Source organism: Salvelinus sp. IW2-2015, linkage group LG1 (genome assembly GCF_002910315.2).
Source record: "Salvelinus sp. IW2-2015 linkage group LG1, ASM291031v2, whole genome shotgun sequence".
Lineage (NCBI taxonomy): Eukaryota > Metazoa > Chordata > Actinopteri > Salmoniformes > Salmonidae > Salvelinus > Salvelinus sp. IW2-2015.
In genome coordinates this window covers 37,900,422-37,919,669 of record NC_036838.1, presented here as the reverse complement: position 1 = coordinate 37,919,669, position 19,248 = coordinate 37,900,422, and the positions used below count along the sequence as shown (strand labels likewise).

Below are 19,248 nucleotides of genomic sequence, written 5' to 3'. Positions count from 1 at the left end.
GACATAATGTAACACATTACCCGTGTGACAAAATAATACACATGACCTGTATGACATAATAATACATATTGCCCGTGTGACATAATGATAACACATTACCTGTGTGACAAAATAATACACGATGACCTTTATGACACAATAATACACATTACCTGTGTGACATAATAATTACATTACCCGTGTGACATAATAATACACATTACCTGTATGACATAATAATATACATTACCCGTGTGACATAATAATACACATTACCCATGTGACATAATATACACATTACCTTTATGACATAATAATAGCACATTACCCATATGACATATTACCATTACCTGTATGACATAATAATACACATTACCTGTTATGACAAAGTAATACACATTAACCTGTATGAACATAATAATACACATTACCTGTATGACATAATATACACATTACCCGTATGCATAATAATACACATTACCTGTATGACATAATAATACACATGACCTGTATGACAAAGTAATACACATGACCGTGTATGACATAATAATATGCATTACCTGGTAATGACATGAATAATAAGTACAGACCATTACCTGTATGACAAAGTAATACACATGACCTGATATGACAATAATAATACACATTACCTGTATGACATAATAATAAAACACATTACCCGTATGACTGTGTTATTATATGTCTGTTATACACAAATACTGGAATATTTGTTTTGTCAAACACAAAAAAGGTGTGTCACAGTTGGAAAACTGTTTCATCAGGCATCGTGGATCACCTCACCACCACAAAGGAGAGGAGGGCAAAACAAAACAGGGCAGCATCACTCTGGCTTCTCACAGACATTCTCTCACACTTCACAGAAACCTACACTAAGGAAGTTATGGATATCAGAGATAGAGGTCAAATATAGAACTCTTATTTTTGGTATTTCAATTTCAACATATTTTTGGCTTTGAAGTTTGTTGGTGAACTTCATTATCTTCCTCTCTCCCTGTCAGTAGTTCAACAGGAGAAGAGTGGCCTAGTAAGCAATCAGCTCCACCAGAGGACTGCTTTCTGTCAGACAGAGTAAGTACATAAGCGACTGACCTTTACATGAAGCCACTGATCTGTTGAATCTGCTTATCTGTCATGGTATAACACTTTGACCTCTGACCCCCACTCCCTATCATTCACAGGCATGGCTATATCACCGTGAATGAGGCAGTAAGTAACTCTGATGTACTAGATCTCTGTACTAGATTTCAATGTATTTTTCTCATTCAAATATGAGCCACAGCATGGTCGTTGCTCCATCCTGGCTCGTTGCCCACTCTAGCCCGCCGATGCGAGGAGCTGGATATAGCGCACGGCTAAGAACACGTACTGGAGAACACGTGCGCTCCACCGCATAACACGGTGCCTGGCCAGTACGACGCTCGCCACGAGTTAAGCACGGGGAGTTGGCTCAGGTCCCTACCTGACTCCGCCAATCTCCCCGTGTGCCCCCCCCGAAAATTCTGGGGCTGCCTCTCACGTACACATTTCCTCGAGCCAACTCTCGTAGCGTCGCCGCCTCCGCTTTAGCTGCTCCAGCTCCTCTTAGGACGGCGATACTCTCCCGGCTGTGCACAACTACCCACAACACACAGGTGGGAAAAGGCTACCTAAGTATGGTTCTCTCAATCAGAGGACAACTATAGACAGCTGCCTCTGATTGAGAACCACACCCAGCCAAACACATAGAACTAGAGCAACAGTAGAAACATCAAGCATAGAATGCCCCACCCCTATCATTAATACATCATTGTATCTGCCTCTGGTGTTTCCTTATGTTGTTAGTGATGCCGTCCTCTAGCTTTGTAGTCGAGCAGGGCCTTCTCAGCAGGGTTCTCGTACATACAGCTAGTTTCTTGATTATATGGCGAAGCTCACATACACTAACGGCAGTAGGACTTCATACCGCAGGTGTTTGAATGTCAGGCTTCATTCTATTAATTTAATTAATGCCGAAAAGTCATGCTTGCTTTCTTAACTTATACTCCAGCTCAAAAGCTGATGCACATGCATCCTATTTTGACACACCCATAACCAATCAGCTTATCTTTGAAGAACCTGATGATGACTACTATAATGTCTTATTCTTGAATCCTGCAGTTCTATAAAGTTTAGCTGACCCAACAATGGATTATACGAAAAAAGACAACTCCCAGAGAGGGAGAGACGACACGTCGTGAGAGATGCTTGACATCTCGACCAAAAAGCTGGCAACAACGGGCAGCAAAACATGAGTTGCTTGAGCGATCGCAACATTGTGACGTACACTGTCGCAGCCTCAGCGAACACACAGCTCTGGATGGCCCGTACTGGAAGACAGTGAAAGTGCAGCATAGAAGACAGTCAGACTGGTATCTGCTACGATAGTATTCCACGAGGCATCGAAGAGTACAGAGACTCTACGTTTTTCCTTCTGGTCCAGTGCAGAGCTCTACCTATGAACTCACTCTCACACTCTCAGGGCAGATGAAAACTCGTCGGCACCATCTGCTTCAGAGATAACTAGACTGCGTACATACTTTAGTGAGTCACCACAAAATCACATACTCAGAGACACGTACGAGCGCCTACTGAAATGAACACGACCTGTCGGCCTATACACTCTCATGCTACCACGTACCCACGCTTATCCACTAAGTCTGATATCAAGTATCAGTCACGCATTTGGACACATTGCTAAGGGTCATACTCTATACTACTCTGGAGCCAGTACACCGCCACCGACTATCCAGATCCATCGGTAAGTGTAATACGACCCCAACCTGAACCTGACCTACGCATCTCAAGATTAATAATACACCATTGCCCGTGTGACATCAACATGAATACTAATTACACCCGGTGACAAAATAATACACATGACCTGATTATGACAATAATTACATATATCCCGTGTGCCATTGATAATATTACCGTGTCGACAAAATACACATACCTGTGTTGCACAAATAATACAACAATCCTACTCTCTGGACAAAATACATTTACCCTTGACTCACAATTACCTGTACTTACTACTCGATCACGCGATGTCGACATAATAATTACACCAATTACCGCATCATTGTGACATGTAATAATACACATTTACCTTGTATGACATAATAATATACATTACCCCATGATGACATTCAATACTATGACTTAAACACATTACCCTGTTGAACAAAAGTAATACACATTAACCCTGTGATGACATAATCAATACACATTCCCTATACATTTTACAATCCTGACTATAAACACTTTCGTATACAGTAACACAATACCCTGATGAAAATATACACCATACGCTTGCAACTGGAGTAAGTACACATACCGTTATGAACATACAAAAGCACTACCTCCTGTAGCAAAATCTACCTTTATGACAAAGTATACACACACGACCTGTCCTGTAGAATTAAGTAGATATGGCTTACCTGTATGACTAATAATACACTACCTCGTATGACATAATTAATCACATTACCTTATGACAAAGTAATACACATGACCTGTATGACATATAATACACAATTACCTGTTACTATGACATAATATACAAATTACCCGTATGACTGTGTTGATTATAATGTCTTGTTATACAGCATGATACTGGAATTATTGGTTTTTGTCAAACACAAAAAAGGTGTGTCACCAGTTAGGCAAACTGTTTCATAGCTATCGTGGTCACTCACCACCACAAGGGAGAGGAGGCAAAACCAAAACGAGGCAAGCATCACTCTGGCCTTCTCACAGACATTCTCTCACACTTCACAAGAAACCTACACTAAGGAAGTGTTATTGGAATTATCAGAGATAGAGGGGTCAACACTATCAGAACTCTTATTTTGGTATTTCAATTTCAACATATCTTTTGTGCTTTGAGTTTGTTGGTGAACTCTCATTATCTTCACTCTACTCCCTGTCAAGTAGTTCAAACAGGAGAAGTGGCCTAGTAAGTCATCACTGCTACCATCCACGGCAGGCACTGCTCTTCTGTTCAGACAGACCGTCATAACGTAGACACAGTAACGCACTGACCTCTACATGAAGCCACGTGACTGTCCTCGTTGTAATTGGCTCAACAGCCTGAACGCATCATGCTGTCATCGTTATAACACTTTGACCTCTGCCCCCACTCCTTATTCATTCACAGGCCATGGCTTATATCCACCGTGAATGAGGGACAGTAAGTAACTCTGACTGTACTAATCCTCTGTACTAGATTTCAATGTATTTTTCTCATTCAAATATTGAGCCGACAGCAATGAGGTCACGTATTCCATCACATATATATTGCGACAAAAGACATCACTATCAGCTTGTGTGATAGCAGTACAGTTGATGTTATTGATTATTTGAACTCTAGTGGGTGTGTGAGACATACATGGTTCACCACCATAATAACAATTACTGTATATTGATGCCCTCCTTGCTCCATCGTGGGAATAGTACATTATGCTTATTTGGAACGCACCTCACTCGTGCTCCTGTCTCGCGGGCTCCGTTCCTCTATTCCTAGGACCTCCTTCACTTGCAGAGTATCTCTACAGGTGTGGAATCCTTGCCTTTGCGCTGTGACCTCCTTAGTACTAATGCAGAAGAGCTAACATATTTGAGATCTAGAAGATGGATTTAAATTCCTACTAATTGAACATGCGTTAGTCCAGAACCTCCAACCTCACTATGTATTATGGTGTATCTCTTTGCCATAGGAGCTCTGTGTCGAGAAGATCCTGAAACAGAAGCTGTCTCTAGTACAGCACAGCCACCTCTACGTATCGGACCGTCTCATGCCAGGACTAGTTCTGGAAGGTTAGGACCTGGATTAATCTCTATACAGCTGGATTGTGATGTCCACCAAATGTCCGGTGGCTGTTACTTTGCACGATCTCTCAATCATACTCATGTATTGACATTAAGATTACTGTATTCTCTGTTACCATACTCGTTTCATGAACGGACTGCCATAAGTTTGGACAGTAGGTAATGTTCTGTGAAACTGAGGACTGCTTTCTGTCAGACAGAGTAAGTACAGTAAGCGACTGACCTTTACATGAAGCCACTGATCTGTTGAACTGCTTATCTGTCATGTATAACACTTTGACCTCTGACCCCCACTCCCTATCATTCACAGGCATGGCTATATCACCGTGAATGAGGCAGTAAGTAACTCTGATGTACTAGATCTCTGTACTAGATTTCAATGTATTTTTCTCATTCAAATATGAGCCACAGCAATGAGTCACAGTTTCCATCTACATTATCATTCTGACAAAAGACATCACTATCAGTTGTGTTGCATAGCAACGTACAGTTGATGTTATGATATTTGAACTCTTGTGGGTGTGTGAGACATACATGGTTCACCACCCATAATAACAATATACTGTATATGATGTCCCTCCTTGCTCCACGTTGGGAATATACTTTATGCTTATTGTGAAAACGCCCTCACTCTCTCTCTGTCTCGCTCTCCGTCCTCTATCTAGGACCTCCTTCAACTTGCAGAGTATCTACAGGTGTGGAATCCTGCGCTGCTGACTCCTTAGACTAATGCAAAGAAGCTAACATATTTGAATCTAGAATGATAATCCATATAATTGAGACATGCCTTTTAGTCCGAACCTCAACCTCACTTGTATTATGGTGTATCTCTTTCCATAGGAGGCTCTGTGTCGAGAAGATTCTCTGAAACAGAAGCTGTCTCTACTACAGCACACCACCTCTACTATACTGCTCTCACAGGACAATGTCTGGAAGGTTAGGACCTGGATCTCTTATACACTGATGTGATGTCCACAAATGTCCCTCTACCTTTGCAGATCTCTCAATCATACTCATGTATGCACATTGAATTACTGTATTTCTGTACCATACTCTGTTTCATGAAGGGACTGCCATAAAGTTTGGACAGTAGGTTAATGTTCTGGGAAACTGTTGTGTTGTGACATAGGGTCCTTAAGGTGTCTGGTCCATCACTTCTCTAAATTAGGTAATACTGTGTTTGGTTCAGTGATCTAGTTTAAGACAGGCTGTGGTTTCAGAGACGAGTTCACAGCGTTTCCAACATTATTCTACTGGAGGAGCTACCCTGCATTGTGTCACTGAGAAGCTGAGAGAGAAACACGAGAAATGTACAGAGAGAAATGAAATGGCACAGGAGGCGTTTGCCACCGTCTACTAGTTGCTATCTGCTTTTCGGTCTTTCTACCTGACTGTCACTATGTTTCCTCTCTCTCACACGTCTCATCTTTCTCTACCCTCACAGATCTGTTGTAAAGAGGACAAGATGAAGGGAAAGACTGGGGCACTAGAGTCACAGCTGAAGATCTGTGGACAGGTGTGTTCAGGAACATCGTCTGTACCTATGACTTACAGTATATGGATGCTCATACAAAATCACCACCAGGCTGAAATCACATAGAGCAATCATAATTTTGCTGACTCGTCCTCTGTTTCTCTCAGAGGCTGTCTAGGGATGGAACCAAGATGCTGCTGCAATAGTCAGAGCAGCAGAGGCAGGAGGTGGAGGAGATGGCTGTAGCCGCACTCCAGAGGGTCACTGACCAGACGAACAAGGCCCAGGACAGGGCTCACAGCCTGGAGGTAAGGGGTCAGACAGGGCTGCATTCTGGATCACGCAAAATAGCACTGTGTTCTATTACAGTCAATGATTAATTACATTTCTGTGACTCAATTTGAGAAATAAGAGATTCTTAGAGTTTCGAATGAATAAGAAGGGACATCTTAGGAGTTTCACAGCATGTGTATTTTGTGTGTCCCCAGATGGCACTGCAGACAGCACAGGTTCAGTCATCACAGTGGAGAGAACGCTATGAGGAGGAGAGGATCAAATGCACCCAGATGAGGAAGTCTCTGGTGCAGAACATAGACAATATAAACCTATTACAGAGCCAGCTCGAGGTACACACACTCACACATATATATACATATATATTTACATGTATTTCTGGATTGAATGAGCAAATGACATAACACAATAATATATGCCTATAAAGTATCTAAATATGTCAGATAAGAACCAAAAGCTGTCTTCGGATATCAAACACCATTACAGGTAAGTGTGAAAACAGGTACACATGTCAAAATGGGCGATATCCTCCTTTAAGTGGCGAGGTTGCTCTTTGCTGAAACAAACTCCAAATTATGGCTTTAAGTAAATTAAATGGGATTTACTATTTCTTGACAAATCCTGCTTAATCAAATAACTGATGTTTAAAAAGTTATAGATTACTTATCCTAGTAAATAAATTCCCAGCATAGCATACCCATTGACTATACATTAGAATGAGCTTATTATCATTACCGATATTATGGTTCTCATTACCGAAATGGACCTGAAAATAACATGGTATTGAGAAATGTGTGTTTTAGTAATGAGAGGCCCTTAGTTTAATCTGCAAATAATATGAGACAGACATTATGAGTCAGCAAAAAATTGACCCCATCACTGAAGCCTATTCATGCTACCATGGTTGTAAGGTTATGGTCCTCTGACTTTTTTCCAATTTGGGCTTTTTAGCCATTTCGGTAATGAGAAGGTCAAATGGGGTAACGGGGGTGTTTGAGTATAAGAACCTCATTCTGAAGGCATATAAGGGAAGATATTAAATMATCTTGTGCTCATCTAATAACTACTCCTCTAGATCAGTGGTACCCAAACTGTGGGATGCGCCAAGAGGGGTCGGGAGGGGGCGGCGCACCCCCACCCCCACAAAAAAACGATGTTGTAATAGCAGAATGCACAAGGTGCAATTTTGAAATTTGGTAGTGCATCATCAGTTTTCCTCTTGTCATTTTATAACCCATGTCAGCTAATGTTTTTTAGCCCACAGATTATGTTACAATGTTTGAGTCACTCAAATATCACATAAATACACATTAGACATGGCAAAATGTATAGAATTGCAAGAGAATTAGCTTTGAAATTGCTAAATGTTCTCTGCACCTCATAACAAAATATGTAGAATTGCAGGAAATAKGCTTTAAAACCTGGAAAAACATTAATTGTGCCCATGGAAATAGACGTGGGGGGCGCGGGATATTCCCATTGCCTGATTGAAAATGTTTGGGAACCCCTGCTCTAGATGATTCATCATGGGTGAATTTATAAACTATTTGGAGTTTTTACAGGAACTTGAAAAAGTGTTATGGTGATGACAAATGTTCACAAACACTGTGTTTTTACGTAATAAATATTACAGTTTAATGTTACTATAGTTAAAACTACTATATAATAGTTTAATATTAAAGTTAAATTAGTATAGCCTTTTTATGATTTATGGACACACTTTTTGTGTTTTATTCAAATAAGCTGGGTTTCTCTAAAGTAAAATTGTATAAAATTACACGAGAATTGAATCCGGACACATTTCGGTAATGATAATTTGGAGTGAAAATTTACAAAATTTAGGCGAAAATGTACCATATATTTAAAATAAGACACTGCGCCATAAACTAGGCATCTTAGTCTTTAGAATGTTAGTTGATTTTTGCAGATGCATCATTGTTTTGTAACTCAATTTGCTACTGACATGGTTAAAACTGGTTTCATGAGAATCCCCCACGCACACACACAGCACTGACCTGTTGTTAGAGTGACATAAGATATCTACATACAGTACCATCATGTATTTCCCTGTGCATCCATCCAGGGAGTGATAGGACAGGAGGCCACTCTGAAGAGCCAGCTGCTGCAGCACCAACACACTGAGGCTGAGCTCCACCTCAACATCAGCCTTCTAGAGCACAACCTGCACACCTGCAGGACACAAGACACATGGAGACAGCAGCAGGAAGACACCAAGAAACAGCAGGAGATTGTCAAAGGACGGCAACAGGACTCCATAGGTCTAGTATATTACACACCCACTCGCAGAAAAAAACAGTTGGATTGTGTTACTGTAGTAGTAGGTAAAGGAGTTTCAACTTCTATTTTAACCATGATATTTATTGGTCTATAAATGTGTTAAACTCCTCACTAGAGCATCCCTTAGATGAGCAGTTTCATCCAGCTATGTCACACAACAGCAACATGAAGCAAAGCATGATGGAAACCAACATCCATAGGAGAGGTCCGAATATGTCTACAATTCACTTTCTCATCTTAGTCATGTCAAACCCAGAGCACCATCGTAGCATTTATGTAAATGTTTGTCCCCACTGTCTTCATGCTGTATGTCTCCAACATGTTTATTGGCTCTGCTTGATTTTAGTCCTATATTATCTTGATACTGATGGAATCTTTCTTTTTTTCCAACAAGAGACGCTGTTGTCCCTGGTTTATCCTGCTGTCTCTATTCCTGGTAGTCACGGTGGCAGCCATTTTGACGTTGTTATTGGCCGATATCCCCACAAGAAGGAAACAGCTGTGAGACCGTTACCAAGTACTACAAGAACGCACAGAAAAGTATCTCTATGACATTAGCTCAGCATTGCTATAGGCCCATATGACAAGACCTGGGAACTGGACAACACTCTGAAGAACTTGCTCTGATTTGGGAAATATGTTTATTGCATTTTACTTTAATGTTTTCTGTATAGCTCAGTCAACATTATAGCGAAGGATATTTATCATCCATTGAAAATGTAATCTTGAAGTAAATTTGTATTTCTAATGCATTTTATGGTTGCTGCATCATGTTCATGCATGCAGTGAGGGAAAAAAGTATTTGATCCCCTGCTGATTTTGTACGTTTGCCCACTGACAAAGAAATGATCAGTCTATAATTTTTATGGTAGGTTTATTTGAACAGTGAGAGACAGAATAACAACAAAAATCCAGCAAAACGCATGTCAAAAATGTTATAAATTGATTTGCATTTTAAATGAGGGAAAAAAGTATTTGACCACCTCTCAATTAGAAAGATTTCTGGCTCCCAGGTGTCTTTTATACAGGTAACGAGCTGAGATTAGGAGCACACTCTTAAAGGGAGTGCTCCTAATCTCAGTTTGTTACCTGTATAAAAGACACCTGTCCACAGAAGCAATCAATCAATCAGATTCCAAACTCTCCACCATGGCCAAGACCAAAGAGCTGTCCAAGGATGTCAGGGACAAGATTGTAGACCTACACAAGGCTGGAATGGGCTACAAGACCATCGCCAAGCAGCTTGGTGAGAAGGTGACAACAGTTGGTGCGATTATTCGCAAATGGAAGAAACACAAAAGAACTGTCAATCTCCCTCGGCCTGGGGCTCCATGCAAGATCTCACCTCGTGGAGTTGCAATGATCATGAGAACGGTGAGGAATCAGCCCAGAACTACACGGGAGGATCTTGTCAATGATCTCAAGGCAGCTGGGACCATAGTCACCAAGAAAACAATTGGTAACACACTACGCCGTGAAGGACTGAAATCCTGCAGCGCCCGCAAGGTCCCCCTGCTCAAGAAAGCACATATACATGCCCGTCTGAAGTTTGCCAATGAACATCTGAATGATTCAGAGGACAACTGGGTGAAAGTGTTGTGGTCAGATGAGACCAAAATGGAGCTCTTTGGCAACTCGCCGTGTTTGGAGGAGGTGGAATGCTGCCTATGACCCCAAGAACTCCATCCCCACCGTCAAACATGGAGATGGAAACATTATGCTTTGGGGGTGTTTTTCTGCTAAGGGGACAGGACAACTTCACCACATCAAAGGGATGATGGACAGGGCCATGTACTGTCAAATCTTGGGTGAGAACCTCCTTCCCTCAGCCAGGGCATCGAAAATGGGTCATGGATGGGTATTCCAGCATGACAATGACCCAAAACACACGGCAAAGGCAACAAAGGAGTGGCTCAAGAAGAAGCACATTAAGGTCCTGGAGTGGCCTAGCCAGTCTCCAGACCTTAATCCCATAGAAAATCTGTGGAGGGAGCTGAAGGTTCGAGTTGCCAAACGTCAGCCTCGAAACCTCAATGACTTGGAGAAGATCTGCAAAAAGGAGTGGGACAAAATCCCTCCTGATATGTGTGCAAACTTGGTGGCCAACTGACCTCTGTGATTTCCAACAAGGGTTTTGCCACCAAGTACTAAGTCATGTTTTGTAAAGGGGTCAAATACTTATTTCCCTCATTAAAATGCAAATCAATTTATAACATTTTTGACATGCGTTTTTCTGGATTTTTTTGTTGATATTCTGTCTCTCACTGTTCAAATAAACCTACCATTAAAATTATAGACTGATCATTTCTTTGTCAGTGGGCAAACGTACAAAATCAGCAGGGGATCAAATACTTTTTTCCCTCACTGTACGTGTTTCATCCTTTCATAATAATCAAATACATATGGCCTCAGTATAGTTGACACACAACCACATTTATAACTAGACAGTAAAACTGACATAAAATACCAGTGAATAAAACACTTGCAGGTATAACTTTTTGTCAATTTGAATTAAACCCTTTTTCATTACTGAATATATTTCATTGCTGATTCACTTCATAATTTTTTWAAAATAAAATAAAAAGATCACTTGCCTAGTTATGGGCATTTTTCAAAAAATAAAAGATAAAATACAAATCATTAGAACAATAAAAGTTATTGAAAAATGAAATTCTATCTAAGCATTAAGCTCCATTTACTCCCAAAAGTGCAGCGACACCACTTATACTAATTTCATGGACCAAAACAAATGGTTTAAATGCCATAAAATTATAAATGGAGGCTATATATGGTGATAAGGTCTATCAGAAAATAAACAATCCATTTGGTTCACCGAATCATCTAGCTTTACCTGATCTTAGTATTAGCATAAACAAACAAGTAAAGGGTATAGGATACTGTTCACATATCTTGCAGGAACAGTTAGAATGGATCTCAGCAGTCATGATGAGATACAAATGTATAATAACCAATAAAAAGGAAAGATAACTATTAAAGTGTGTATCATAAAAGTTCACATAATGGATTAACCACTTGCATGTTGTTTCTCCAAAAGAAAAATATATATATAAATATCTAGCTTTAGCACTCAAACATATTCTTCATGGGTTAAAAAAAGGTAGTAGACAAAATGACATGAACAACAAGGACCAGGACACAGCTTGATCACTGACTGGTATTGTGTAACATGGGGTCAAGGGTTATGCCTGTAACTCATTGACTATGTTCAATGTTGCCTTGCAGCTGACAGGACTTTTGCTCATAATGCCATCCAATGCTCCTCTAGTTCTGTTCATATTGAGACCACAGTGATTTACAACTGCAGACAGACACTATCACACCATGTTTTACTGACTGCCACAGTAGTAGTTAGCAGCATTTACCACAATATATACATGGCTCCTCTCAGAGAACATAATAGCAAAAGAACAGAAAAAGGCTCAATTGAAGCAATCCCTCTCCCTTTTCCTATTCGGATTAACACGCCTCTATAAAACATAAGTACTAGCTTGCTGACTACAGGTCCCCACATGACCCAGCAGTAGAGGCAGCAGTAAAGAGACAGTGTCCAGACAGAGCTGTGTATGAGACTGACTGGCCTGGTAGGGCCATGGTGGACTGGGTAGCTTCACTGGGCGTGCAGGGCCTGGGGCAGGCTCGTGCCAGCCCCCAGGGGCAGAGCCTGAGGCCAGCCCTCCTGGCCCTGGTGGGTCTGCAGCAGGCGGTACAGCTGCTTCAGGTGGGTAACGATGTTGTCCTTGATGTCCGGGATGGAGATCTGCAGGCGCACGCTGCCGCTGTCGAAGGAGCGCATGCAGTCACCTGAGAACATCTCAGTGATCATACGTGCTACCACAGGGATGATCTGGAGGGGAGCAGAGGGCCAAAGACGAGTCAGTTACAGTGAAGGGACTCAACAGCAAAACACACATTTTAAAATAATGAAAAACAAATGTTTCATTAATTTTCTATGAATCATTGCATGAAACATCTTGATACAAAGAAGGTCTCATACCTGCACCATGATAAGCTTCCTCTCCCTGGGTCTGCTGTCAGGCCACTCCTCTCCAAAGCACAGGTTGATGTCGAACTGAGGAAGGCTGGCCGACTGGCCCCTCTGATGGGCTATTACACCTGCACACATCAAACACAAACAATCACAATCATATCAGTCTCACAGCATAGACCGAGGGTATAAAACATTAAGAACACCTTCCTAATATTGAGTTGCATCCCCTTTTGCCCTCAGAACAGCCTCAATTCGTCAGGGCATGGACTCTACAAGGTGTTGAAAGTGTTCCACAGGGATGCTGGCCCATGTTGACTCCAATGCTTCCCACAGTTGTGTCAAGTTGGCTGGATGTCCTTTGGGTGGTGGACCATTCTTGATACACACAGGAAACTGTTGAGCATGAAAAAGCCAGCAGCGTTGCAGTTCTTGACACACTCCAACCAGTGTGCCTGGCACCTAATACCATACCCTGTTCAAAGGCACTTAAATATTTTGTCCTGCCCATTTACCCTCTAAATGACACACATACACAATCATTGTCTCAATTGTCTCAAGGCTTAAAAATACTTCTTTAATCTGTCTCCTCCCCTTCATCTACACTGATTGACGTGGTTTTAACAAGTGACATCAATAAGGCTTCATAGCTTTCACCTGGTAAGTCTGTCAGGGAAAGAACAGGTGTTCCTAATGTTTTGTACACTCAGTGRATGCCCTATTATCACACTACCTCCTAAGGGCCCAGCCTAATAGAATATAGAAATATCGATAAGCAAGAAGCTTTGAGAAGAGTGGTATAAAACATTGTTGCTGTAGGAAGGTTAGAGTCTATCTATGCTAAAATGGTCAGTAGGATCGGAGTCAGTACTTACCGCTGAGAAACGACTCCAGACAGAACAGCTTGATCTTCCTCTGCCTCTCTATGAGGTTGGGTGCATTGGGGTTGGGTGCACAGGGGCCTGACCAGTACACCTTGCACTGGCAGAGGCGGACGGCATAGATGTCATGGCCACTGACCTCCAGGATGAGGCCTCGGTCCATGACGTCCAGCAGGCGGTTGGTGAAGACCCTCTGCTTGTCGTTGGCGATGTGCTCGGTAGAGGGGAACCTCAGCTGCTCCAGGCTGATAGGGCCAAACAGCTCCTCCTGGTTGACCATGGGGCCCAGGTCCCCGTAAAACACCCTGCAGCCCTGGGGATTACTGACGGTCATGGCTGGACACACCTCCTTACCCCGGTACTGAAACTGCACCTCCAGGTCTGTCACTGAGGGAGAAAGAGAGAGAGACAAAGAAACACAAGAAGATTCAATAAGAGAGGTACTCTCATTAGTTAGTCTGTATTGGTAAACTCCTGTAATACTATATACAATCAATGTATGCAGTCCTATATTTATCTAATGGAGGAGTTTGTGTGTAGTAGTGTACTCACTGGGCAAGGAGCTGATCCACATCTCTGGGGAGGCGAACATCATGTCAGGCATGTGAGGGGAAGGCATGTCAAGTGGAGGAGGGGGCGCCATCTCCTCAGGGGAGGGCTGCATCTCCACATCCAAAGGCTCCTCTTTTGGCCACAGCTTAACCTCCTCTTTGGGCCACACTTTAACTGATGGGGGGTGGAGGGGCGATACTGACCCCGGAGGAGACCACATTAGAGTGGGGCTGGTGCCTGGTCGTTACAGGGGAAAACAAAGCATGATTAGATGACATGCCAAAAACAATACAGGGATATTGATATCAAAACAGGGGGTAAGTCAGACAAAAGGGCACTAGGCAGTTGTTTTTGGACCAGGCAAACTGGAAAACATTATCTGGATGCTAGATCTGAACTGTTGTGTGGTTTAGGACAAATGACATGGTAAACATCACAGAAAAACAGTATTAGTGAGGGACAAATGAGAGAGATAAGCGATAATTGACATGACTAACCATTGGATGTTGGATAAGGAGGAAGGGGCTCTGGAGTATCTGGTTCATCTTCATCACAGTCATTCGGCGTCCAGGACCCAGAGTCTGAGGATCCTGATGTGAGAGAGATGAAGAGAAAATGAAAAGAGAGCAAGGGATTCCAAATCCCAAACTAAGCTTATTGCTGCTACCATTGGCCCTCATTGTAAATAATAATTTGCTCTTAACTGACTTGCCTAGTTAAATAACATGTTTTTAAAAAATGCATAAAATTGACTAACATCATTGTTGTTAAACTGTACTTTCAAAAAAAAGTGAGGTCAATTAAAGTCAAAATTTTGGACACACCTACTCATTCAAAGGTTTTTCTTTATTATTTTCTACATTGTAGAATAATAGTGAAGACATTAAAAGTATGAAATAACACATATGGAATCATGTAGTAACCAAAAAAAGTGTTAAACAAATCAAAATCTATTTTATATTTGAGATTCTTCAAAGTAGCCACCCTTTGCATTCTATCAAGGAGCTTCATGAGGTAGCAGAGGTAACTCTGCGACTTCCTTTCTTGTGGCGGTCCTCATGAGAGCCAGTTTCATCATAGGGCTTGATGGTTTTTGCTACTGCACTTGAAGAAACTTTCAAAAGTTCTTGACATTTTCCGGATTGTTACCTTCATGTCTTAAAGTAATGATGGACTGTCGTTTTTCTTTGCTTATTTGAGCTGTTCTAGCCATAATATGGACTTGGTCTTTTACCAAAAAGGGCTATCTTCTGTATAACAACCATACCTTGTCACAACACAACTGATTGGCTCAAACGCATTAAGAAGGAAATAAATTCCAGAAACAAACTTTTAAGAAGGCACACCTGTCAATTGAAATGCATTCCAGGTGACTACCTCATGAAGCTGGTTGAGAGAATGCCAAGAGTGTGCAAAGCTGTCATCAAGGCAAAAGGGTGGCTACTTTGAAGAATATCAAATCTAAAATATATTTTGATTTGTTTAACACTTTTTAGGTTACTACATGATTCCATATGTGTTATTTCATAGTTTTGATGTCTTCACTATTATTCTACAATGTATAAAATAGTATAAATAAAGAAAAACCCTGGAATGAGTAGGTGTGTCCAAACTTTTGACTGGTACTGTATTTGTATGTCATCCATGGACATTTACCTGGGTTACTGAGGGGCTGTGGGATGTCACAGACATCGTAGATCTTCAGGGGGTTCATGGGGACTTCTTTGGTGCCATCGTAGACAAGGTTGAACTCTCTGCTCTTGTTGAGGGCACAGCGGAGCTGGGCTTTCCACTTGGCAGGGTCAGGGTCATCAATACCCTCCTGGAACTTRCCCGTCTCCACTGCCCAGGCCTGATACAAGGAGAGAAGGGACAGATGAAGAATACATTTTTAAGTCATATTTTACTTTTTTATTTTAATCTGAGCAGTAGATCTCAGCCTGCATTTTGACTCAGAAAGTGATCTCAGCTCAGAAAAGGTTGGTGACCACTGACCTACATGTATTGTTTCACAAGCTGTAACAGATATCTGCTTTACTAACCTTAAAGATGGTGTTCTCTTCCTCATGCTGGGGGGTGTGACGCGTAGCGTGTTTCCAGGGAACCCTGAAGCGCTTGTTGTCCCGATCGATCCACACCAGACCTGGGTAGAGCCCACTGTCCACCTGGGCCACTAGCCAGGGCTTGAGCCGAACACGCCGCGGGGTCACCGCCATGCTTACAGTCTGGGGAGGGGGCTACTATGGGAGGGTTAGATATCTACTATACATATGGTATACTTCTATGGATATCCTGACCAAGATATTTCAAAGCGTAAACAGTTCTAATAAAAGCACTGCACTAAGAAAACAGTGAGCTGTATGGGCATGATGTAGCTGGCACATCTTGATTGAGGCAGGCACGCACATGATGACCAAGATTACATGGCTGTCAAGATTCCAAACAGACTAGGGCCACTAAGTACATAACTATGGTTGGTTTTATGATACACCTGGTGTATCTGCAGGACATGTTTCACAGGTCTGTTGAGTATGGAAATAAAGCCATGTCCAATGTTGCTACATTAATTTACCKCAAAATCATAACCATAAAATGACATTTTCCCCACCAAGCAATGACTTTACTGACTTTTGTTGTGATAAACCTTTGACTTTTGTTGATGCTTAGTTGCAACCAACCCCTCGCTCGCTCTTACTGTAAATTTGAGCAACATATGAAAGACCAGTAAATAGGCTACTTTTCACGGATAAATTGTTAGTAATGATTTCTAATAACCACCTAGTTACGAATTTTAAACTATTTCAAGGTTGCAAAATAAATAAATGTAGGTGACCGCTGCGAAACGTACCTGCAGTTGAATGTGACCAGGAAGTAGGCTAATTTCTATCCGGGAGAAAGTAGAACCTCAATCAATTTCAGGGAAATATTATTCTCCAAAACGTTGGAATTTGTATGTCCTTAGCAATCCAGGTAAAAGTAGACTGTATGACTCACGTATACTTCTTATCATGTGAGAACAATTCTGATAATCTTGTCCCCATCAGTTCAGGCCACCCCTTTTCGACTCCCTTCCCGAAACTCAGGTAGAGCTGTGACGTCACAGACGTTTCATTCTTGGCACCCGGCACACCTTTCCAGCTTGTGAAAAACCCCCAGCTTACTTTCGGTGAAGCCTTCTTGTGACCATGATGACCAAATGACTCACAATATTTGTTAGAATAATAAATAAATAATAATAAATTAGCCATATAAAAACCATGAAGACTATTATGCTGTAAAATGATGTAATTATGTTTGTTTTCATAAGCAATTTGAAATAAGCAGTTTGGAGCGCAGTCAGTCATTTTATTATAGCCTAATTAAAATATGTTAATTTAGCACACGCTGTGCGTCTTTTACGCATTTACACTGTCATTGTAACAAGTACATTACGATAATTTCTACTATACATACTTGTTAATGGTGCAGTCACACCCAGAAACTGCCCACGGGCCTTTTCCCAATGTGTGCGTGCGAGAAGTCTTCACCGCACGAGGCGCTCTTGTCTTGAGGACTTCCCTGAAGTTTCCCAGCTTCCTTACGTGTGCATTTATTTATAGGCCAGTGAGATCAGATAGCCCAAGTGTGTGTGTGTGAGAGAGAGAGAGTTTTCAAGATTAAGGATTTAAGACTGATTGTCAATTGAAAATACAACTGAAAAGGCATTATTAGCAAAGAACACATTTTGCCATTCAATTGAAAATAAGTGTTATTTACTTTATTCAAATATGTGAAGTCTATACAATACACTTTTTTGGTATTTTGCAATTTAGCTTTAGATGTCATTACAGTGGTCTCAACCAATGACTGATAGGCTACATTTCTTCATATTTCAGGGTAGGTGGCAGGTGAGGGACATCCCATGTTTTTGATGTTGCTCTGCACAGTCTCAAAGCTCCTGTCTCTCTGTAACGCATTGAAATGTCCAAACAAGGAACAGATTGTTCAGTGCCAAAACATTTCACTGACATCATAGGCAATTGAGGTGGGCCGCCAAACCACGTCTATTGTGTACTTTAGAATTTGAGATGGTGATACAGAAAGGGGAAAGAAATACAAGTGTAATCTCACCGAAAAACAGGGGCAAAGTGAAGAACAGGAACCAAATATTGGATTGTGTTTCTATTAAGAAATAGGCTACTTAAAAACATGAAAACCATCTACAGACTATGCAAACACATTTTATCTAGATTAATGATGAAGTCAAGTCACTGAAGCCACTCACACAGTATGTCTGTTTAATTTCAGAGGTAGAATCAGAGAATACCTCATGAATGCAATCACTCCAGACAACAGAATTGTACAAACAGATGTATCATACACACATATGATATGCTTGTTCATAGACAAAATGTAATATTAGTTATTTACTTCTGATTGGTAAAGCAGTGCTACACATACTAACCATCTATACAAGCAAGTGCATTTCAATTGGACATGGATGACTACCCCACTTTTACAAAAGTTGTGGTGACAACTGAGGAAGTCATTACTGTATGCAACATTTGGATACGCCCATGTAGGATAACGGGTTCAGCTCACGAAACAGACAAAAATGTTCAAATATACTAATATGATTGGTATACATTTTGGTTATCCCTCGCTCTCTCTGGGCCAAGTTTTCAACATTGCAAGAAGGCCTACAGAAAGAGCCAGACCCCTAATGCGTTGCTTTACTTGCTGTAGGTGATCTTTGTCTAATCAATGGATCCTCTCTCTCAATTCAATTAAAGAGCTTTATTGGCATGGGAAACATATGTCTACATTTCCAAAGCAAGTGAAATAAACAATAAAAAATGTACAGTAAACATTACACTTACAAAAGTTCCAAAAGAATAAAGACATTTAAAATGTCA

At 41.2% G+C, this 19,248-nt stretch overlaps 1 protein-coding gene across 2 annotated transcripts; it reads right to left on the bottom strand.

Annotated features, from left to right (window-relative positions):
* Positions 1-8,974: 8,974 nt before the first annotated feature.
* LOC111966971 (interferon regulatory factor 6) lies at positions 8,975-17,443 on the bottom strand. Of its 2 annotated transcripts, XM_023991896.3 has the most exons (8): positions 17,202-17,443; positions 16,396-16,593; positions 16,010-16,205; positions 14,851-14,943; positions 14,354-14,590; positions 13,796-14,188; positions 12,930-13,048; positions 8,975-12,779 (listed from the first exon to the last, which is right to left on the bottom strand). In XM_023991896.3, exons 2-8 carry the CDS (start codon positions 16,567-16,569, stop codon positions 12,543-12,545), a joined length of 1,449 nt encoding a protein of 482 aa, XP_023847664.1. In that variant the 5' UTR covers positions 16,570-16,593; positions 17,202-17,443; the 3' UTR covers positions 8,975-12,542. The 2 variants fall into 2 exon arrangements, with proteins under 2 accessions (XP_023847664.1, XP_070300794.1); XM_070444693.1 differs by lacking the exon at positions 17,202-17,443 and having other exon boundaries at positions 16,396-17,191.
* Positions 17,444-19,248: the final 1,805 nt, after the last annotated feature.